Source organism: Girardinichthys multiradiatus, chromosome 9 (assembly GCF_021462225.1).
Source record: "Girardinichthys multiradiatus isolate DD_20200921_A chromosome 9, DD_fGirMul_XY1, whole genome shotgun sequence".
NCBI lineage: Eukaryota > Metazoa > Chordata > Actinopteri > Cyprinodontiformes > Goodeidae > Girardinichthys > Girardinichthys multiradiatus.
In genome coordinates this window covers 29,755,243-29,778,441 of record NC_061802.1, presented here as the reverse complement: position 1 = coordinate 29,778,441, position 23,199 = coordinate 29,755,243, and the positions used below count along the sequence as shown (strand labels likewise).

The 23,199-nt window shown below is 43.5% G+C and overlaps 1 protein-coding gene across 1 annotated transcript; it reads left to right on the top strand.

Moving 5' to 3' along the window:
* The first annotated feature begins 1,673 nt into the window (after nucleotides 1-1,673).
* Nucleotides 1,674-6,438, top strand: ptgfr (prostaglandin F receptor (FP)). The gene is given in 3 exon segments (XM_047375688.1): nucleotides 1,674-3,085; nucleotides 3,088-3,254; nucleotides 5,692-6,438. Coding segments are annotated over 3 exon segments (1,086 nt in total). The 5' UTR covers nucleotides 1,674-2,475; the 3' UTR covers nucleotides 6,001-6,438.
* The last annotated feature ends 16,761 nt before the right edge of the window (nucleotides 6,439-23,199 follow it).

The window sequence follows — 23,199 nt, the reverse complement described above, 5'->3', positions numbered from 1 at the left end:
TAGACAGAGACGGCTAATATTCTTGATCTTCCTCAGAATTTTTTCTAAATAGGCCAATAGTGACGTGGAACCAGGTATTTTTCTGACCCACATGCAGAAACTGGGTCTGGCCTTAGAATGAATGTAAAGGAGTGTGTTTCTTCTCAATAAATGGGAGTTAATGAATTTGTTACAAGTCCTCGGCAATCGGATTCAACTGTATCTAGAGATCCAGAGTTCAGTTTAGTTGGAGCAATTGCGTGACCAAACTGTTGGTTATAAATGGAGAGCTTACTGTAGTAAGGTGAAAGGATGAAGGTCAAGGAGGAGGTGGATCCTCTTGGTGGCGTGAGGTCTGGTAAGTGGTCATCAGAGGATATAGAATGAGCAAGGTTGAAGAAGATCGTTTTGGGTTCCAGGAAGAGAACGTCGGAGAGCGGGCAGGCAGAGAGCAGAGGGAATGAAGGGGAGGTCAAGTCTTAATGCGACCATGGGAGTCGGTCCAGGAATAGGCTGTCTTGAAGAGTTCTTGCCTGCATTAGACTTAGAGAGGCAGCATCAACCTTGTAAGAAGAGATTATAGGTAAGCAAGGCTTGAAATGAACACAGCAAAAAAACATACAATCAAAACTATAGATTTTCTAGAAGGACTTTGCTTGTCTCTACCAGGTAGGTTAAGCATCAGCCAATGATGGATTGTCTCACAGCCCCTTATATCTCCCACAACCTGATGAAGGAATTGCCGGCTGGTGTGCATCCAGGCACCTGGAACCATGCCCCTGACAAAGATCTTCTCTTCTAGGAGGGAGACACACTCACACCCACTCACATCAGGATCATGACTAATAGTCTGTAAGTTTGTATTTTCAAATCCCGGCAAAATCAAATGATTTGATATGATATGGGTGTACGCCGCCTCTCGTCCGTAGACTGCTGGAGATAGGCACCAGCTTCCCTGCTTTCCTGTACAGAAGAAGCGTGTATAGAAAATGGATGGATGAATGGATGATATGAAATGGTTCTTAAGCTGCGGTACAAGTACCACTGTTCATACTTGAGTTGCCTTTAATATTGAGAAGAACTTCACACATCATTTTTTGTAAGGCAAATATAGACAATTAACTGTGACGTAAAGTCCAGAAGTACCAACAGCTACTAAGATGAATTGTCCCAGCACACTGATCAGAAACCTCTGAAAGGAGGGGTGCAATGGGGAACAATTCGACAGCTCCCAGTATAGACTGGTGGACAGTAAACCTGTATTAAGTGGTGGTGGCTATTTTTGTTTTTGCATTGGTCCATTTATCTCTAAAAGCTGGAACAGCTTTAGGAATCACAGCACATTCCCAAGTCTGAAAACCATTGGGAAGGGTAATGGAAACGCTAAGTGACGAAGGTTACTCTTAGTGAAACCAGTTAATGGCTATTTTTTCCTCTGTATTTTGTACTTTCAATCAATGTACCAACTTATTCACTTAAATCATTTTTTTCCTTTTTTTACTGCAGTTATCACTAAGTATCTGCAAGGCAGGCATATTGTATTTTTATGTATTGGTGAATAAGAAACCATGTTATTTATTAATTGTTTTTCATTGTATTCATCCTGCAAATCTGGAAAACTTCTAAGTAAAAACTGAAAGCAAAACTATATTGCTTCCCGGAGTCAAACATGCAGTGTTATTTTTGTTTTTTTGTCTTTTGCTGTTTTCTAACACAACACAACAAGCTGGAAATGCTCCAGTCCTGCTGGACCATTTTAAAAATCTTATTGAAAATGTGTTATGGGTGGTGCCATGAAAAGGGTGAGAACCAGTGCTTTAGAACATGCTTTCTTTGCCAGGCAAATTGTATTGTCCACGGTTTTAAAATACAGTTATTCTCCTCATTTATGGCCTAAATAGGAATCTTTTAAGGACAGGGCCAAGAGCAGATATCTTAAATTCAAACGTTTTAAGGTGCTTCTGAGTCTGAGATGCCTCCTCCTCCGCTGGTCTCGCCTGTGCGCTCTTGCCAAGGTTTCTCATCTGATGAGCGCAGACGGAACAGTGACTGTCAGTGGCTTTTCTGGAGAGACGGAGAGACGTCTGTTTTATTTTGCTGACTCAAAAAACATCCAGTTAGGGGGGCTGTTTACAACAGGAGACAGCAAACTAGGCTGGAGGTAAGCATTCCCTTTTTCTGACCATTTATGGTGTTTAACAAGGTCGTAACCAAGACTTTTGTTAAAATAATTTGCTTTGATAACCAGTTTAATGATGCTGGGTGACCATTGTTTATCTAGCAATATTCTGCCATATTTTTCGATTTAAATACATTTTTCACAGCAGATCATGGATTTCACCTGTAAGGCTGAAGATATTTTAATCCACAAATACATCTGGATTAACTGACCTCATCCCAAGAAAATCATACATTTCAAAATAATTGTACATTTTAATTCAAGTTAATATTTGTTTTTGTTTTTTTCTTAAACATTTTCATAGATTGTTGCCAGTCATGTCGTTCAATAAGAGCTCAGAAACCCGATACAGGTCAGAGGTCAGAGGCTCCAACACCACCTGCTGCCATAAGGAACTGTCTGTCACAGCATTCATCATCTCCATGACTGTGGGCATCTTCTCCAACAGTTTTGCTCTCTTCATTCTGATCAAATCCTACAGCCGCCACCGCATCAAGTCCAAGGCGTCCCTCCTGCTGTTTGCCAGCAGTCTGGTGACCACTGACCTGTTGGGTCACCTCATCAATGGCTCACTGGTCCTGCACGTCTATCGCTTTCACAAGAAGTGGGATGCTTTTGATCCCCATGGCATCATGTGCAGCATCTTTGGGATTTGCATGGTTTTCTATGGTCTGAGCCCCTTGTTTCTGTCAGGTGCAATGGCTGTGGAGCCCTTTATTGGAGTAACTAAACCTATCTTCCTCTCAACATTGGTCGCCTCCCATCACATTAGAAGGCTGCTTGGGCTCACCTGGCTTCTTGCCGCCCTGGTGGCTTTGCTGCCTGTGCTGCTTAGGAGACCCTACGAGGTTCAGAGCTCCAGGAGCTGGTGCTCCTTCCACATGGAGCAACCTAAAGACTGGCTCGATGTCCTGCTTCCTCTGATCTTCTGGCACTTCTACTGTCCATTGTGTGTAATACTCTAGCAAGCTGTGCCCTGCTGCTGGGCAGACTGCGCCACAAGCACGGGTGCAGAGGCACGTCCTACCACCTGGAGATGATCTGCCAGCTGCTGGCTATCAGGCTGGTGTCCTGCGTGTGCTGGGGGCCATTACTGGTAACCACTTCTCCTCAGTGCATCCTTATTTAAGAGATTTATTGTAAAGAATTTCACAGTTTTGTAGGACCTATCACAAAGGGCTTGATTAGTTACACATAATTTGTTATGAAGGCTTTGAATGTGAGTTTAAAGCTTTAATCAGCCACAGAGTATTCATCCACCTACTTTACATTTTGGAACTACATTTTGGGTAATGCTGTAAGCATTTACACACTGACAAGGATGCAGTTTTCCACAAAGCCTCTTGCAGTTGGATAATTTATTTGACAACACTGCAGTCTTTTCAGGAATGTTCTTAGTAAATCTGAAAAATGTGCAAAGTGATGAATCAGTCACGAGTCTTAAAAAGAGGAGTTAGATAGCATAAACTTTTACTGCCAATACAGTGGCGCTCTGAGGTTTACATACACATACATAAATTGCATAAATATAATAAATTCTGAACCAATCTTTTTTCATGGTGGAATTAAAATGATAGTTAAAAACAAGAACTGGGTCTGCAAGTTTATATGAAGTGATTTTTTCGCTAAACCAAACAGTATCAAAATGGACCCACACTAATATATTCCTCAGCAAATTTTAAAGAAACTACACACTTTTTGCAGCATGCAGCAGGTTTCTGGCTGGATAGTTAAACACTGTTATCAGAAACAGTAAAGCTCATTTAAATTGATTGATTGCCTGGCATGAACTTGACTTTTGAACAAAGTTCACAAATTTTCACTGTGGTTCAGGTCAGGGCTTTTAAAGAATCCTAGCCTGTTTTATCCATTCCAAGGTACTGTATGTGTTTGGGATCCTACTCCTGCTGGAACACCCCATTGTGTCAAAGTCTCTGCGGCTTAGCTATTTATTTAAATTCTTTAAAATGTTTGCAGGTTTTCCTCCTGCTTCTTTATTTCACCCACTGTGTACAAAGCACCAGTAACCGTGGCAGCAAAGGAACCCTTAGCATGATAGTACCGCTTCCATGTCTGACAGTTAGTATAGTTTTAAAAGGTTTGAAAGCCTTACCTTGACTCCTGTACAGATTGTTATCACTGTGTCCAAATGGCTCAGTTTTTGTTCCGTCTGACCTTTGTTGGAAAATATTCATGCTATGCTTATAGATTCTGTATTGCTATGCTCAAGTATGTTTAATAATGTGTGAAATAAAATGTATTGTGTAACTTAGAGGCCTGCTAACAGGCTTCTCTGTGTATATGTCTGCAAGATTTCTGCCTCATGACAAGAAGTTATTTCTGTATGTAAGATTTCTGCCTTACAACAAAAAGATATTTGTGTATATGTCTGTAGATAAAGGTCAAAAGTGGAAAAACAGGAAGTGCTGAAAAGGCAGCTGAATGTCAGAGTGCCAGACAGCTCCGGATAGGAAATCAGACATACATTTGTATGTTTTTTCTTTGTAGTGTACATGCCTAGCTTTTGAATAAAAACTGCTGTTCTGGGAGTAGTATTCAGAAGTATTCGGACGAGCTTCTCCCTGTACAGGCATCTAAAAGCTGCGCAGCCTCCGTGTTCTTTTTATTACTTTGTTTTTATTAGTAACAGTATAGGATGTCTTAGCTTTACCAAACAAACGAGCACGCAGGAGTTTAGGGAACAACTCCATCACCATAAAACCTTTCTCCAAAAGGTATCGGGCTTGTCATTGTGTCCTTCTGCCAACTTTCAGTTCTTCTTGAAGGTGCGGATTTTGGATCTGAGTTTTTTTTGTGGCATACTTATAAGGTGATCAAAAACTCGCTCCACTCTGGACAGGTACACTGGTGTTCCAGCAATTTTCAGTTTATGATTGTCTTGGGCCAATGGTGGTTCCTGGGTTGTTCCTGAACTTCCTGGCCAATCTCCTTTCAGCTGAGGGTTACAGTCGGGGTTAGATGAACAAAACTGTGATACAGGTGGGTCTTCCATACAGGTCATGATCCTGAACACGAATCAATGCTGGTTTTAGAATGGATAACACAGACTAGCATTAGGCTTGTGGAATGCCCAAGACCTCAATCTACTGAAAATTTATGGAGTGTACTTAAACTATGCTTTTTGAGTTAAACTGAAAACACAGGGTGGCTTTATTAATCAGGTATAAACCAGGATCACAAGTCAGTCAGTCAGTCATTATGCTCTGGGACAAGGAGTCTTTCTTGAAGATAAATAAATGGAAACTCTCTCTAAATACAGCTGTGTTGTGGAAATATGCAAACTTGCTCACTGACAAATCACAAAATGGCGCATAAAACAAGAAAAACTATGCAAGGTTTGCATAAAAGGTAGATTTTTGTTTAGCAATAATAATAGGACATCTGTCTGTCTTTCTATTTGTCCATAGAATAACTGGCCAAGAAACTCAAATCCAATGTATTTTCTTTAGCCTTTTAGCTCTTGTATTTCGCTTTTTTTATTTATTATTCTGTGATCTATTGATGTGTTCAAGGTTCATGTCATCATTCTGAGCGCTAGAGCTGAAGATGAGCCATCCAATTTCAGTCTGCTGACAATGGTGCGGATGGCCACTTGGAACCAGATCTTGGACCCCTGGGTCTACATCCTATTGAGGAAGGCTGTTCTGAGGAAAATCTTCAAGTTGTTTTACAGCTGCTGGAGCTCAAAGCTTCACACTTTCCACCGCTGGCAGCGCAGCATACTCAGCAGCTCAGAGGAGACAAGGAAATCATCACAATCAAATTGCCTCCACTACAACAGTCAGCCCCTGCCAGACACTGCCATCCAATCCATCACCTGAGTTTTGGTCTGAAAGGTTTGATCTGAACAGAAAACAGGATGTTGCAGAATTTACATGTCACTGGGTTACTGTGCAGAGAGCAGTGCTGCTCTGAATAATGTGGCATTAACAGCTCATTGAGAATCATCAGCTCTGCTTTGTTGCATAAGTGGCTCCTAACATAGCTGCCTGAAAATTCTAGTGCTTATATTTAAAATTCATTGCCTCTGTTTTGAATGCAGCTCTAGAATAATATTGTAACGCATTGACATGTAATGCGTATGAATCAATTCTGCACAGGACAACGCTTGCCTGAAAACAAAAAATATATATATTTTAGTTGATCTATAAAGATCATGTTTTTTTTTAATTCATACATTTTGGATGTGAACATTTCTGCTTTATTCCATTTCAAACAATAGTTATTTTAAGCTGCAGCAGAGTGAGCTGATTGGTGTAAAATAGCTGAGACTCTTTATTATTTTGACCTTTACAGATTTAATTGTAAATGGCCCTCACTGTTAAAGCTGTAGTAAAATAAAGACATACAAACTGATCACAGTGTGGTCTCTAGCTTATTGAAAGAAGTGCTGTTCATGGAACTCTCGACATTGCCTTTAGTTATGAATGAGTGTCTGCCTGATTGTTTGTCGTGTGTGTGTCTGTGTTGCCCTGCAATGGACTGGCAACCTGTCCAGGGTGTACCCCACCTCTTACCAATAGACTGTTGGAGATAGGCACCAGCTAGAAAATGGATTCAATTCAATTCAATTCAAAGATACTTTATTGATCCCCGAGGGGAAATTAGAATTCCAGTACAACCCATCCAAACAAACATCATGACACAAGACAAGGGGGGACGGGTCACCGAGGCTTTGCTGTCCACTCTCAGGCGCTGCCCTTGCTAGATGAGAAAAGAGGCCACATTAGGAAAGTAGAGGAAAAAAAATCATATTTCACACTTTATCCTTAGCAGGATACAGTTTGAGATTGCAAAAAACCTCAGCACAAAGAAGCAACAAGAAGACAAAACAACATCATGCCGGGAACGGTGAAGGTGGTGTGAAGGGGTGCATATGTTTATCTTGAGCATGTGTGTGTGTGCAAGTGAGTGTGTGCAAGTAAGTCCATGAAGCACTGTCACAGAGGCCATTGTCCTTGATGATGTTCATCAACCGGCCAAGTTCTGAGCAGGTCCACAGATGTCCTCAGGGAAGGGAGGGGGCAGAGGGAGCAGAGCGTCATGTTTACATAACTTCCAGGAGAAGTTGAACATAGCCAGCCATCAAGGCCGTGCAGGGGAGCCAGATTCAGAAAAACAATAATTATTTGGGTTAGGCTGACTCTTAATTTTCCGTCAGCCTTCAGAGTCTCGCTGGTGCTTCTCAAAGCAAATCCAAACAGCCAAATTCCTGGTCTTTCGCCAGATCCGAGCGAACAACTTTCTCCAAGATTTATCCCATTTCACGCCTGAGTCCAGGAACCGCAACCTGCCTGCAATCCTGTGTAAGGATCACATCCAGTCTGCGATTCAGCTCACGTAACATCTCAGTCTGAGTGCTGATCGCCCTGAAGATCCCATCATACATGCCAGGCAGCCTTACAATGGCCAGAACAGCTGCTGACACTCTCCGAATTTCTCGATATGCCAGGTAACCGCTGACTCCAAACAGCAGAAATCCTGATATCAAACATCCAATTATATACACATCTTCCACATCCTCGACTGACATTATTGACACACACACAATCCTCCACTTCTGCCAGGAGTCCATCGTGTATCCAGAGAAAAATGTCCCGTCCGGGCAAGTGGGCTCTCCTTCACCCTGTCTTCTCCTCGAGAAAATTTGATCAATTGCATTGAGAGACCAGCTGACCAAATCCATATTTTGGAAGAATTTGGGAGATGTGCAAAAAGAAGCTCCAAAAAAGACAAGACGGATGGATGGATGGATGGATGGATGGATGGATGGATGGATGGATGGATGGATGGATGGATGGAATTATTCCAATTACAAGCATTAAACTAAGATATCCCGTTTCATACTGTTACTGGGATGGGTCTATTACTTTTTCCCATGGTGCAACATCACTTTGTCAATTATCGTTTGCATTAGTGCTACACTATCATATTAACTATTTAACGCAAGGCTTTTTCAATGTGTTTATCTTGAAATCTGCAATGAATGTCTTTTATGTCAAGCTTATACATTAATAATAGAGGTTGATAAATATAGTTCCTTGCAAAATGTCAGTGTATTTTATGTTAGACTTTAATTCAGTTATTTTTTTCTATGTGAGCTGAGTGTGAAGCAGCTGGGATGAAGATCAGCACCTCCAAGTCCGAGGCCATGGTTCTCGACTGGAAAAGGGTGGCTTGTCCTCTTCAGGTTGGAGGCGAGGTCCTGCCTCAAGTGGAGGAGTTGAAGTATCTCGGGGTCTTGTTCACGAGTGAAGGAAGAATGGAGCGGAAGATCGATAGACGTATTGGTGCGGCTGCCGCAGTAATGGGGGCACTGTGCCGGTCCGTTGTGGTGAAGAGAGAGCTGAGCCAAAAAGCGAAGCTCTCGATTTACCGGTTGGTCTACGTTCCTACCCTCACCTATGGCCATGAACTTTGGGTCATGACCGAAATAACGAGATCCCGGATACAAACAACTGTAATGAGCTTCCTCCATAGGGTGGCCGGGCACTCCCTTAGAGATAGAGTGAGGAGCTTGGCCATCCGGGAGGGGCTCGGAGTAGAGTCGCTGCTCCTCCACATCGAGAGGAGCCAGTTGAGGTGGCTCGGGCATCTATACCGGATGCCTCCTGGACTCCTTCCTCAGGAGGTGTTGCAGGCACGTCCCACGGGAGGAGGCCCAGACCACGCTGGAGGGACTATGTCTCTCGGCTGGCCTGGGAACGCCTTGGGCTCCCCCCAGAGGAGCTGGAGGAGGTGTCTGGCAGTGGGACGTCTGGGTGTCTCTGCTGAGTCTGCTGCCCCCGCGACCCGGTCCCGGATAAAGCGGAAGACGACCAGTACGAGTAAGAGCATTTTTCTATGTAAGAAGCTTAAAAGTATATTGCACATTGAACGGTGAACCTACCACAACATGGTCCTATACCCAAACTGACAGGCTGGGTGTAGAGAGCGAAAAGTAGAGCATATCACGCTGAGAACTCTGGAAGATGTACATGGAGCTACAGTCCAGATCTACAATTATTAGGCACTCTTCCAGCTAAAGATGACTCTCTACAGGCCATGCTTTTCAGACTTTTTGATACAAAAAAAACATATATGCTTTTTCTTCCACGTTACGGCTTGTACATTAGTTTGTCTTGTTTTCTTAAATGAAATCCGAATAAAATACATATTATATATGATATGATATTATATCAATATGGCCCCTTCTACTTAACTGCTTATTTATATTTGGCTTTATTAGGAGAATAAAGAGACATCAAAACGGAAATCCAATATAAAAAGGAAGTAGAAATCCTTTTTGTTTGTTATTGTAATTTGTTAGACCTCCAGTAGGTGGCAACACAATCCCTATCTCAGGTCCCTGTTGCCGGTGTTGTGCCGTAAAGTGATGGTCAAAAACTGATCGGGTAAGATCGGGCGCGTCCCCGCGAAGGAGCGAGCAGCGAGAGTGGGAGGAGCTTGCTGCAGGAGCGCGCACAGCCTGTCAGCTGAGTGTCTGGTTTTCAGAGTTTCTTTCTCGGTGGTTTAACTCTTGAAGTCAACAAAAGAAAGACAAATAAAAGTTATATTTGTATGGTCATTATTACAGCAAAGGTGTGTCTCGTTTATCCTTTTCTTCTTATAAAACTTGTGACGTTCTCACTGTGAAAGTGTCGGTTTCACGCTTTCGTCGTTTGTCATAAATATCTGCAAATTTACATTTTAAACTATAGCAGTAAAAATAAACTTTGATCAATTATCTGCACTAACTTTGCTTGGATTTAGAACCACTCTGTCACGTAACTGTACTGTGATGGATGTAACTTAATAAATGACAAAATTTGAAAAAAGTTTTTCGACCTATATATTTTGTAAGGTATTATTATTCATTTATTTTGAAAAAAAAAAAAAATAGAACAGGTAGTGCCCAATGAAAACGTTGCAAAACTTCGAAATTATAAACTGTATTTCACTCAGAGGAACTACATTTTACAGATCTCAGTGAAGGCATGAATTAAAAATGGACGTTTTTCTCTGCTAAAAAATTATTATGGCCAATATATCTTGACCAATGACACAGACCTCTCAGAATGCACTCTGTGCAAAATTGCCAAAATAGTCAGAAATCTAGGTTTTTTCCTCTGCCAAAAATTGATTATGGCCTTTTTCTCCAAACATTGAAATGTAATTTCATTCAAAGGGATTATAATTTACTGATCCTGCTACAAACAATCATTCCCACACTGAAAAATGTCCCCAAATGGACCAAATAGGACTATTTCACCTGCCAGAAATTGATCATATATTATTTTCTTACTCATGAAACACTATTTCTGTCTAAAATTGCTTCATTTCATTGAGGGGGATCATATTTAATAGATCTTGCTGAACACAGACACTACCACACTGAAAAAGATCCCCAAAAGTACTATTTGGGTGTATTCACCTGCCAAAAAGTGATTATGGCTTGATCCATGACCCATGGAATAAGATTTATGCATAAAATTGCCACATCACATCCAATCTGTGTTGGACAAAGAGACAAAAACAAACAGTTGGCAACATATTGATTTTAGAAAATTTGTGTCGGTGCACTTTGTTATTCTGAGGTTTATTACATTTTATGGAAATGTAAAATTAAGTATTTACATCTTTCATAATAGTTTAAACATGTTAAATGTTACCCAGTTATTGTCCCCATCCATCAGTCCACATAAATTACATAAGTTTGTCAAGTCCTCTACATAGCATGACAAAAAGGAAAAAAAAAATACATTGTATATCAACATAAAAGTAACTGTAAATGATCATATTTAGATTCAACATACAAAATTTCAGGATCCATTGTGCCAGGCAGTACATGTGTGCGATTTTAGCAAGATACCTGTTTTCCAGGAGGCAGACAGCAATCTGCATTCTAATAGCATTGGTTTGGTGATTTTTGTTATAAACTCCTCACAAGTCCACTTTAGTTTTGTTTTCACCACTTACAATACTCAAATGGCACTGTAAATATAAAATTTTATATCCAACAAGCATTACATGTTCTATGTTTAAGAATTATGTCACAGCACCATAACTGACTTTTTTTCTTTTATACATTTTGTTTTATACATTCTTCTGAAAAATACAATAAATTAAAAATAAACTGTTACAAGTTGTACTTCTCATCGTTGTGTGCCCATTAATCATACCATCTGCCAGCCAGCCTTGTCATGCCTATATGCCTATTTCATCTTAGCATCAATACAACAGGTCTTACCGTGGCTGTCTTTTGTGCATAACAAATCAGAAACTCATACCTTTAATGCGTAAATGCCACATGAAGTGGCATCTTGTTAGACTGGGTGACTGACTATGTCACATGCCCATCTAGATACATTTAAGCCTTTGAGTCTCATGAATGACCTAAAATTCATAAGATTCATAAAGGAACCAGAAATTACAGACAAGTCCACACATCTTTATGCGTTTCCACTAAGACTTTGAAATAAATGTTAATTCAATCTGAAAAGACTCACAAAGAAAAGGGATGGCAATTAGAAAAGTTTTAATGACATGAAATTACATGGTTATTTCTTTGGCGCTCCGACTTGTGAGGAAGACATGAATGCTGAGAATGACATGAGCTAAGATGAACATTTGTAAGGTTTAGATTTAAATATGTCTTCTCCCTGATCCGACACTGGTGGTGGATTGGCGGCCAGGGAGCGAGGAAGCCAGGAGGAGATGGGAAGGAAGAGGGTGGAGGTGGGGTGGAGGGATGAGCTCAGCTGACAAGCGAGGATGAACACAGCTGAAGGTCCTTTAAAAGCAAGGCGTCGGAAGGTGATTGGATGGAGAATCAGGTGGACAGAATGCTGATTGGAAGGCCAGGAGATGCACAGAAGAGTCATTGGAAGGTGGAGGCGGTGAAGGTGAGTCTTTCATTCTGAATTTTTGCCTGGAAATGTCTCCATAGTGTTTTATTTGCTGTTTGCTCTCACCCAATGGGCCCAAGAAAAGACTGCTCTTTTCTCCTGGCATTATAAGCTGTACATACACATAGAAAATTAAGTCCAGGTGATAGTCATGGCAATGCAATTTTAAGGGATCTTGAATGGACAACAGAGTTTATTATGTCATGAACTTTTACCACAAGCATCCAGTGATGGCTTTGATTGACTATCCCTATGAGATACTTGTACAAGCATGGGTCAATCTGAAGGCTAGGGAAAAAAATGTAAGTATTTAAATTGTCAGGGTACTTCAACATTCAGTATTAGACCAAAATAAGGTCTCTTACCTTTATCTTTGGATTCCTTTGTTGCCAGATGTTTGTCATTTCAAAGGAATCAATGACAAAGGCACTTTCCATGTTTTTGTCATTGAATTTCTTTACAAGCAGGGTCAGGTATGCATTGATAACCTAGCGTACAAGAAGAAAACCTTCAAGTTTTATTTACAAGATTTTTATTTAAAGATTTTGAAGTCAGTAGTTCTGAATATATTTACATCTTACCTCACATTCAACTTCTTTTTGAGGGTCAGTGTTGGAAATGTCACTGAATAATAATTTGTAGGGTCCAATTTTGGAGACTAGAAGATAGACTTTTTTACCCTCGCATGCATCTTTCACATCTGTCATGAAACATCAATATGTGATATTTTTTTCCGTTAATCTTCAGCTTTAAATCCAAATTGATTTGAAAGTGGTCGCTGCAGGGGCCGTGAAGGCTGGAGGGGCCATGGTGGTGGCTGCACGGGCCGTGGATGGGGCTGTGGAGGCTGGAGAGGCCAAGGACTTGAGGGGATGTGGACGAGGATGGAACTTCATAAGTCTTCCGGGGCATCCTGGGTTTCTCCTCCGAGTACAACATCAGATGATCCATGTTAATTTTGTGTTTGAAGACACCCTGGTTGTCTTGGAGATCCACACTTTTTCCAGTAATAGATACTATAGTGTAGGCCCCCAGGTAGTTGGGGTCTAACTTTCCTCTCTTTCTCTGTTGGCTCCTCACGTTAAGCTGCCACACTGTCATCCCTACATGGAATTTAGGGGTTGTTTTCCCTCTGCTGTTTTTATCACGTTTGGAAGACAACCGCCTGAATGACTTCATCCCGTTTTAGAATGTTTTCGGTGACCTCCTCCACAGACAAGTTGTCCTCCCCACTGTTGTCAACCTTTGAAATAAGTATCAGGTAAATTAAAATTTTGAGGAATGGCACTACATGAAAAAAGTTGATGCTTTTATGTTTGTATGTAAACCTCACCCTGTAATCCTCTGGGATTTCAACAGGATACCTTTCTTCTCTCCCGAACATCATAAAATATGGTGATAACTTTGTTGTCACCTGACGCCTGGTTCTGAGGCCAAATAACACTGCATCTAAATGTTTGTCCCACACCTCTGGTTTGCCCTCGACCAGTTTAGACAGTGCTCTAAATGAACAATGGACAAGAATTTGAAATTCTATCTAAAAGCACTTGATAACATTAATGGTAAGGAAAACAAATTCAACAAAATGTTTGTATAAGAAAATTTTGAACAAGTTTTACCTCTATATGGTGCCATTCATTCTTTCCACCAGTCCATTTGACTGTGGATGGTACGGTGCACAAAGACTCCTCACGGGGATATAACTTTCGTTCTATTTCATCCCTACTGACAGCCAGAGGCGGTGCTTCAAGCACTGGATGACGCATACCAAGAGGTAGGAAAACTTTACTGGCCGTCAGTTAACTCTTACATTACTCCTCACCTCTCATCGACTCTTTTTATTTGGCACCCCAAAGGACAATCCTCAGTCAGAGATCAGTTGTACGTTTCCACAAGTTTATTAAAACCAATCTGAATTCAGAGAGGGAGACATCACACTTGCACTGCTACCTGGAAACGTCTGTGTGTTGTCTCCTTTGGAGGTGCGCCACAATACCTTTATATACCCCTCGCTGCTATGCAGTACACATACACAATCATTCTGTCTGTGGATGTCTCCCAGCAACAGTATAACCGTTCCTCATGTCCAAATAAGGAGTGTTTCTGGTTATTCTCTTCTGGCAAACTGATCCTCCCCTGTATCCTTCAACCCTATCCTCCTTCCATTTACGACCTTGCCCTCTCTCTACCCTTTCCTCCCTTGTCATTCACCAATTTATGACCTCCATCTTCTTTCACCCCCTCCGGTAATCCCCTGTCGTTCACCAATTTATGACCTTGCATTTTCTATGCTTCACTCCCTAAGCTTGACTCCCCTATATCTGCACACAGGTTACACACATAGATAGTTTATATTCTACAGATCCCACGGAGATCCCAACGAACACAGCAACACCATTAACCTCAGCGGGACACAGAAGGCGGGTGCTCCAGTATGCCTTGCAGGGAATGCGGCGTGGCGACGTTCTGCGGCGTGGCGACGTTCTCCCTGTAAAATCTGGCAAAGGTGCTTGGCGCCGTCCAGGAAGCAGCTTCACAAATGGCCTCCAGAGGCACCCTGGTCATGGCAGCCCACGAGGTGGAGAGGCTCCTAGTGGAGTGACATTGCACGCTGCCCGGCAGGGGCCAATCCTGCAAGGAGTAAGCCACAGAGATCATCTCCACAATCCAACGTGCCAACCGCTGTCTAGAAAGGGCCTGACCCTTCCGAGAGCCAGCCTAACAAACGAAGAGACAGTCAGTCTGACGAATGGGTGCCGTGGAGCGGACATACGCCTCAAGTGCTCGGACAGGGCAAAGAGGCTTAGAGGGGGCACCAGGATTAAATCAGGAAAGCCAGAGCTGCAGCACACTGCCAGCCACTGCAGGCACCTTTGGAAGAAAGGAAGCATTAGTCCACAGTGTAACACCGGAGCCAAACGGATTCCACTGACAACATGGCTCAGACACAGATAGAGCATGCAATTCCCCCACCCGTTTAGCAGAGACCATGGCCAACAGGAAGGCCATGGGAGAGGGAGAGCCACTTGAGGTCCGTCCTCGTAACGGGCTCAAAAGGGAGAGACTGAAGGGCCGCAAGCACCAGTGACAGATCCCACGCAGGGGCCACAGGTCGTCTGGGTGGACACAAGCGCCTGGCACCCTTCAGAAACAGCTCAACATCCCCATGCCGGCCAACAGAGCAACCACCAAACCCAACATGCCAAGGGGAAATGGCTGCCACATACACCTTCAAGGTGGAAGGAGATCGCCCCAGATCCAGCAACTCCTGAAGGAAGGACAACAAATGGAAAACAGTACAACGAACTGGGTCCAGGTCCTAACCACAGCACCAGTCAGCAAAGACTGCCCACTTGGCACCATAGGCGGCCCGCGTGGACCATGCCCATACGCCAGTCATGGTCTGTCCAACCCTGCCTCCATAACGGGAGAAGGCAGAGCCTGCACCTATAGAGGCTGAAGCCAGAGTTTCTTTCGACCCGGATCGGGATGGAGAATCCGGCCCCCCGTCTGGGAGAGGAGTTTTCTCCTCGAGGGGAGGCGCATCGGCAAGCTGGAGCAGAGCCTGCGCAGCTGAGGAAACCAGGTCCTCCCCGGCCAAAAGGGGGCTACCAGCAGAAGCTCGTGCCTGTCCTGAAGAACCCTCAGGAGCATCTGGGGGATCAGGGGGAATGGGGGAAAGGCATAGAGAAGGGTCCGGAGCCACTCGTGCGCCAGTGCATCGCAGCCCAGAGAACTGGCACTGGCCATCAGGAAGAACCAGAGGGGACAGTGAACCGCATCCCTGGAGGCAAACAGGTCCACCTCCGCCCTGCCGTAGTTCGCCCAAATGCAATCCACCACCTGCGGGTGAAGCTGCCACTCCCCCGGAAGCAGCACCTGCCAAGACAGAAAGTCCGGGGAGACATTCTTCGGACCTGGAATATAGGCTGCCCTGAGGCTGGCAAGCTGTGGCGCCGCCCAGACCAGGAGCCGCCGGGATAGGGACAGTAGACCTGGACCCCCTTTGGTGATTTATATGGAAGACAACCGTGGTGTTGTCCGACCGGACCAACACAGGTTGTCCCAGCCGTCCAGGAAGGAAAGCACGGAGCGCCGGGAACACAGCCATCAGCTCCAGAACATTGATATGGACCCCGCACTGCCGCGGGGACCACACCCCCTGAGCCACACGGTCTTGCCAGGTCGCTCCCCAACCCTTGGAGGAAGCATCCGCATGGACGACTTCCCTCCGACACGGAAGGGGGCCAAGCGGGACACCCGCCATGATGTAGGACCCGTTCCGCCACTGGGACAGAGACTGTAGGCACTGAGGCACAACCCGAAGCCGTCGGAGCCAGTGAGTATGCCGGGAGGGATCCAGGCCGACCCCGTTCAGCCACATCCGCAGCAATGAAAGAAGCCCCAGAGGCACCACGCTGGACGCAGCAGTGAGCATGCCCAGAAGAAGCAGGTACTCCAAAAAACGTGGAGCCCTGCCAAGATGGAAGCTCGGAAGCATGGCCAGAATATCGCGAGCACTGTCCGGGTGTCTTGGATCGCCTGATCGTGGGTTGTAGCACAAATGAGCCAGTCGTCCAAATAGGGCAGGATCCGCAGTCCCCATGCCTGCAGGGGGGAAAGGGCTGCTGCCACACGTCGGGTGAATACCCGAAGAGAAAGGGAAAGACCCAAAGGAAGAACCCGGAACTGGAAGTGCCTCCCGTGAAAGGCAAAGCGGAGAAACCGCCAATGATCCGGAGCAATGGGGACATGAAAATAGGCGTCCTTCAGGTAGATAGCCATGAACCAGTCTCCCGGGAAGATCGCTTGCAAGACCTCCCGGGTGGTCAACATGTGGAAAGGCAATACCTTGAGGAAAGTGTTCAGACCCCGGAGGTCCAATATTGGACGAAGACTGCTGGTCTTCTTGAGAACCAGAAAATAAACTGAATAAAAACCCCCGGATCTCGCAGGGGGTCCACCGGAACAATCGCACCCTTGGCCAGCAAGGTGCAGATCTTCCGGTCCAGGGCCTGAGCCTTCATCAGGTCGCAGATGACCGTCATCTTGGCTCAGCTGGGGATAGGAGGCCAGCGGTGGAACTGAAGACGGTATCCCCGGGACAGAGTGGACAACACCCACGAGTCCGCGGCGTGAACAGCCCAATAACTGAGCTGGCCCGGGGAAAGAAACCTGACCGCCGGCCCCAGAACATCACCGGCGTGCCCCCTGGCCCCCAGAGCCTGCAGCCTTTTTTTTTTTTATAAATAAATAATAACACCTTAAAAAATATATTGGTCAACAAACTTTTTTTAAAGTTTGTCATTTATTAAGTTACATCCATCACAGTACAGTTACGTGACAGAGTGATTCTAAATCCAAGCAAAGTTAGTGCAGATAAATGATCAAAGTTTATTTTTACTGCTATAGTTTAAAATGTAAATTTGCAGATATTTATGACAAACGACAAAAGCATGAAACCGACACTTTCACAGTGAGAACGTCGCAAGTTTTATAAGAAGAAAAGAATAAACGAGACACACCTTTGCTGTAATAATGACCATACAAATATAACTTTTATTTGTCTTTCTTTTGTTGACTTCAAGAGCTAAACCACCGAGAAAGAAACTCTGAAAACCAGACACACAACTGACAGGCTCCCACTCTTGCTGCTCGCTCCTTCGCGGGGACGCGCCCAATCTTACCTGATCAGTTTTTGGCAGACCGTCACTTTACGGCACAACACCTGTTGGAAACGAAAGAGAAAGTCAGCTGCTTCTCTGCTGCAAACATCTGAGGAGGTTTCAGCATGTTGGTTTGGATTACAGCTTGTTTGTGTGACTGGACTGTGAGGTTGTTGTTAGGTAGCCAGAGAAGAGGATGGCTGTGCTGCTTGTTTTGGGTTCATCTGTTCAGCTCTTAGACACAAACACAGACTGACAAATTCACATCTGATTGCTTCGGCTGGTTTCCAACTTACATGGGTGCACTTGTTATAGATGTGTTTTATTCCTGCTCTGTTTTTTAAAAGTTGGCCCAGTGTTTCATCTTGTAAAATCAGCTGTTTACATCTTATCAGTACTTTTGGTGCTCTTAAAGCCATTGTGTGTTTTCCTGAAAGGTGACAGCAATGAATCAGAAGAAACTGGCGAAGCTTGAAGCCCAGGTGCGGATAGGAGGAAAGGTGAGCTGTCCAGTAATACACTGGTCTCCAGTTGGTTTATTTGCTGAAAGTTGCCGAGAAAGGTTTTCTAAATAGGCCTGGAAAAGGATGGCAAAAAATTTGTATTTTCAGACTTTATTTGCTTTCTTATCGTCTAAATCTTTCTTTCTTTCTTTCTTTCTTTCTTTCTTTGTGTATGTTCCCTGTTATTCCTCGATTCTTACTTGTCCATTATTCAGTCATTCCTTTCTTGCTCCTCACCCTTGTATCTTCCATCCCTTTGGTTCCTTTCTATGACCTGCATCCCTTCTTTTCTTATTTATTTCTTCTTCATTGCCTGTGTCCCACATCCCTCATTCACTCCCTTTCCATCCTTTATTCTTTCTTTTCTTGCATATGATCTTCTTAACTTGGGTCTTCTTTCCTTTTTTCCTCATTTCCTTCCTTTTTATTTCCACATTTAAAGCCTGATCTCTGTAGAAAAATCTGCAATCCAATTCATACAGAACTTTACTATTTTATATTTACAAAAGTAGAGAAAGTCTGGAATCTTTTATAAGGCCAAGTTTGAGATTTCAATGTTTTTATCTTGATATGTTATATGATAATATAATAATATAATAATTTTAAGATGACTGTTTTGGTGGGTCTGAAAAAGCACATTTCATGGAGTTGCATCATGCTCTGTGATCACCACAGTTACTCTGGAAAAGGATGGCAACAATATTTTAAATGTGTTCCAAAAGGTACTAAGAGCTACTTTTCAAAAAGGATGGATCAGACTGTTGACATGCAGAAATACAGTGCTTATAAAAGTATTCATACTCCTTGAACCTTTTCCCATTTTGTTATGTTACAACAACAATGTTTCTAAACACCTTATTGAGATTTAATATGATATATCAGCTGAAAGTATTGCATAACTGGGAAGTAGAAGGAAAAGAATACATGGTTTTCAACATTGCTTTACCAAAAAAAATCAATACATGGCACACAGAACCACCTTTTGCTGCAGTTAAAGCTTCCGGTCTTTGTTTCTACCAAGTCTACACATCTAGAGACTGAAATTTGCACCCGTTCTTCTTTGCAAAACAGCTCAGGCAGACTGGAGGGACAGCATCTGTGAACATTTTTTTTCAAGCCTTTTTACAAAATCTTAACAGAATGGATTGAGGTCTGGTCTTTGACTGGACTATTCAAACACAGAAACATCCTTTGATCTAAACCAGTGGGCCCCAACTCCAGTCTTTAAGAGCTACTGTACTGAAGCTGTTAGATGCCTCCCAGCTCTGACATACCTGAACCAAATGAATGGCTCATTAGCCTCTGAGGGCATGCTGAAGAGGTCATTTGATTCATCTGTGTTGGATCAGGGATTTATCTAAAGGTTCCAGCACAGTAGCTCTTGAGAACTGAAGATGGAGACGCCTGATCAAAACACTTTGTTGTAGCTCTGACTGTATGTTTTGGGCCGCTGTCCGGCTGGACGGTAAAACCTCCAATTCATTCTCAAGTCTTTTGTTGTCTCTTAACAGGTTTTCTTTCAGCATTGCCCTGTATTTAGCTAAATCCATCCTTCCCATCAATTCTGACCTGCTTCATTGTCCCTGCTGACAAAAAGCATCACCACAGCATGATGTTGTCAGCACTATGTTTCATTGTTGGGATAGTGTTTTCAGGGTGAAGGCAATGTTGGTAATCAATGCCAAAAATATCAATTATAGTCTCATCTCGTTTTCTATAAAGGTCAGATTGATAGATAGCAGAACACATAGTGTTTCTGTAAACAGATTCTTCCACCTGAGCTATAAATCTCTGCAGCTCCCTCAGAGTCACCATGGGCCCCTTGGCTGCATCTCTGATTTGCACCTTTGTCCAGCCTGTCAGTTTGAGTGGATTGCCATGTCTTGGTAGGCTGGCAGTTGTACTATATGCCGTCCATTTTTAGATGATGGATTGAACAGAGCTGGATCAATCGTTTAAAGTGTGAAATATTGATGAATAACCAAACCCACAACTATGATGCTGTTTATTCTCCAACAGACCTCTGAGAACTTCACAGAAAAGCTAAATTACAACCTAAATAACACACACGTTGGCTCTGTTTACTATATAAATGTGACTTCTGATGGTGAAAATTCCCTGCGAACGTTCAAATTCATAGTTGTTAATAAAGAAGCCATACATTTTTCACACTTTGTTATTCATATTGCTACCTTGCTGATTTTTAGTTGTGTGTTTATTGTAACAATCTTTAACAAAGCTAAGGCATCCGTATCAGTTTTCTTACCTCCAAAGCTATTTTCCATTAGGTAACAGATTAAAGGCTCTTTGGCTAAAAAGGTGTTTGGTGCCTAAATCAAGCAAGAGTAGTAATCAAATTTAAATATCAGTCAGTCATTTTCTACCGCTTATTCCATAGTGGGTCACAGGGGAGCTGGTGCCTATCTCCAGCAGTCTATGGGCGAGAGGCGGGGTACACCCTTGACAGGTCGCCAGTCCATCACAGGGCAACACACAAACAACTATGCACAAACTCATTCATACACCTAAGGGCAATTTAGAGTTACCAATTAACCTAACTGGCATGTCTTTGGAATGTGGGACGAAGCCGGAGTACCCGGTGAAAACCCACGCATGCACAGGGAGAACATGCAAACTCCATGCAGAAAGACCCACAGCTGGGAATCAAACCCAGGACCTTCTTGTTGCAAGGCAACAGTGCTACCAACTGTGCCACCGTGCAAATTTAAATATCACCTTTACTAAATTCATTCCATGTATGTTTGTTTAGGAACTAGTGGCCAGTACTAGTTGATTATTAAATTTAAAAGATTATTACTTAAGGTGTTGCTTACAAATGACACAGATAAAAAAAAAAGTCAGCACAGAACGTGACGGCAAACAATCTAACTTTCATATTTAGCAAAACAAAACAGGACTTAATAGTTGAAAATTTAAGTTGTTCATATTCCTTCTGTTTCTGTGCTCTTTTGCAACTCACTTTATCATTAAAGAGCTTTTTTGGTTTGGTTTCAGGGCTCAGCGCACGGGAAGAAGTTGGTTCACAGAACTACAACAGCAGATGACAAAAGGCTCTAGAGTTTACTAAAGAAATTAGCTGTCAACAACATAGCTGGAATCGAGGAGGTACAAACAATAAGTGAAGTAGTTTCACATTTCTTTATGACCCACTCAGTTTCAGCCTGCAGAAGCTGGCTTAACCCTTACCCCGCAAGGTGGGTGCAGGTCAGGTGAATTAGTTGTGTCCATAGCTGTTAGTGTGGATCTACAGAGAGATAATTCACTGTTCAAAATGTTGGATTGTTGATATCATCTACTCCTCTTTAGATGTTTATTTCAGCATGAGAAGAATAAAGCTTTTATACACTTCTCAAAAAATAAAGGGAACACTCAACTAACATCCTATATCTGAATGAATGAAATATTCTCATTGAATACTTTGTTCTGTACAAAGTTGAATGTGCTGACAACAAATTCACACAAAAATCATCAATGGAAATCAAATTTATTAACCAATGGAGGCCTTGATTTGGAGTCACACACAAAATTAAAGTGGAAAAACACACTACAGGCTGATCCAACTTTGATGTAATGTCCTTAAAACAAGTCAAAATCAGGCTCAGTATTGTGTGTGGCCTCCATGTGTCTGTATGACCTCCCTACAACGCCTGGGCATGCTCCTGATGAGACGGCGGATGGTCTCCTGAGGGATCTCCTCCCAGACCTGGACTAAAGCATCCACCAACTCCTGGACAGTCTGTGGTGCAACGTGACATTGGTGGATGGAGCGAGAGATGATGTTCCAGATGTGCTCAATCGGATTCAGGTCTGGGGAACGGGCGGGCCAGTCCATAGCTTCAATGTCTTCATCTTGCAGGAACTGCTGACACACTCCAGTCACATGAGGTCTAGCATTGTCCTGCATTAGGAGGAACCCAGGGGCAACCGCAGCAGCATATGGTCTCACAAGGGGTCTGAGGATCTCATCTCGGTATCTAATGGCAGTCAGGCTACCTCTGGCGAGCACATGGAGGGCCGTGCGGCCCTCCAAAGAAATGCCACCCCACACCATTACTGACCCACTGCCAAACTGGTCATGCTGAAGGATGTTGCAGGCAGCAGATCTCTCTCCACGGTGTCTCCAGACTCTGTCACATCTGTCACATGTGCTCAGTGTGAACCTGCTTTCATCTGTGAAGAGGACAGGGCGCCAGTGGCAAATTTGCCAATCCTGGTGTTCTCTGGAAAATGCCAAGCGTCCTGCACGGTGTTGGGCTGTGAGCACAACCCCCATTTGTGGACGTCGGGCCCTCATACCATCCTCATGGAGTCGGTTTTTAACCGTTTGTGCAGACACATGTACATTTGTGACCTGCTGGAGGTCATTTTGCAGGGCTCTGGCAGTGCTCCTCCTGTTCCTCCTTGCACAAAGGTGGAGGTAGCGGTCCTGCTGCTGGATTGTTGCCCTCCTACGGCCTCCTCCACGTCTCCTGGTGTACTGGTCTGTCTCCTGGTAGCGCCTCCAGGCTCTGGACACTACGCTGACAGACACAGCAAACCTTCTTGCCACAGCTCACATTGATGTGCCATCCTGGATGAGCTGCACTACCTGAGCCACTTGTGTGAGTCCGTCTCATGCTACCACAAGTGTGAAAGCACCATCAACATTCAAAAGTGACCAAAACATCAGCCAGAAAGCATAGGTACTGAGAAGTGGTCTGTGGTCCCCACCTGCAGAACCACTCCTTTATTGAGTGTGTCTTGCTAATCACCAAAGATTTCCCCCTGTTGTCTATTCCATTTGCACAACAATATGTGAAATTGATTGTCAATCTGTGTTGTGCATATATATATATATATATATCCTGCACAAACATGTTAACAGAGACCAGTTAGATTGCTGACTTCTTCAGTTTTGGATTGTTTTGAAGAATTTCCATCTTTCTTCTGGAGACAGAAAGGAT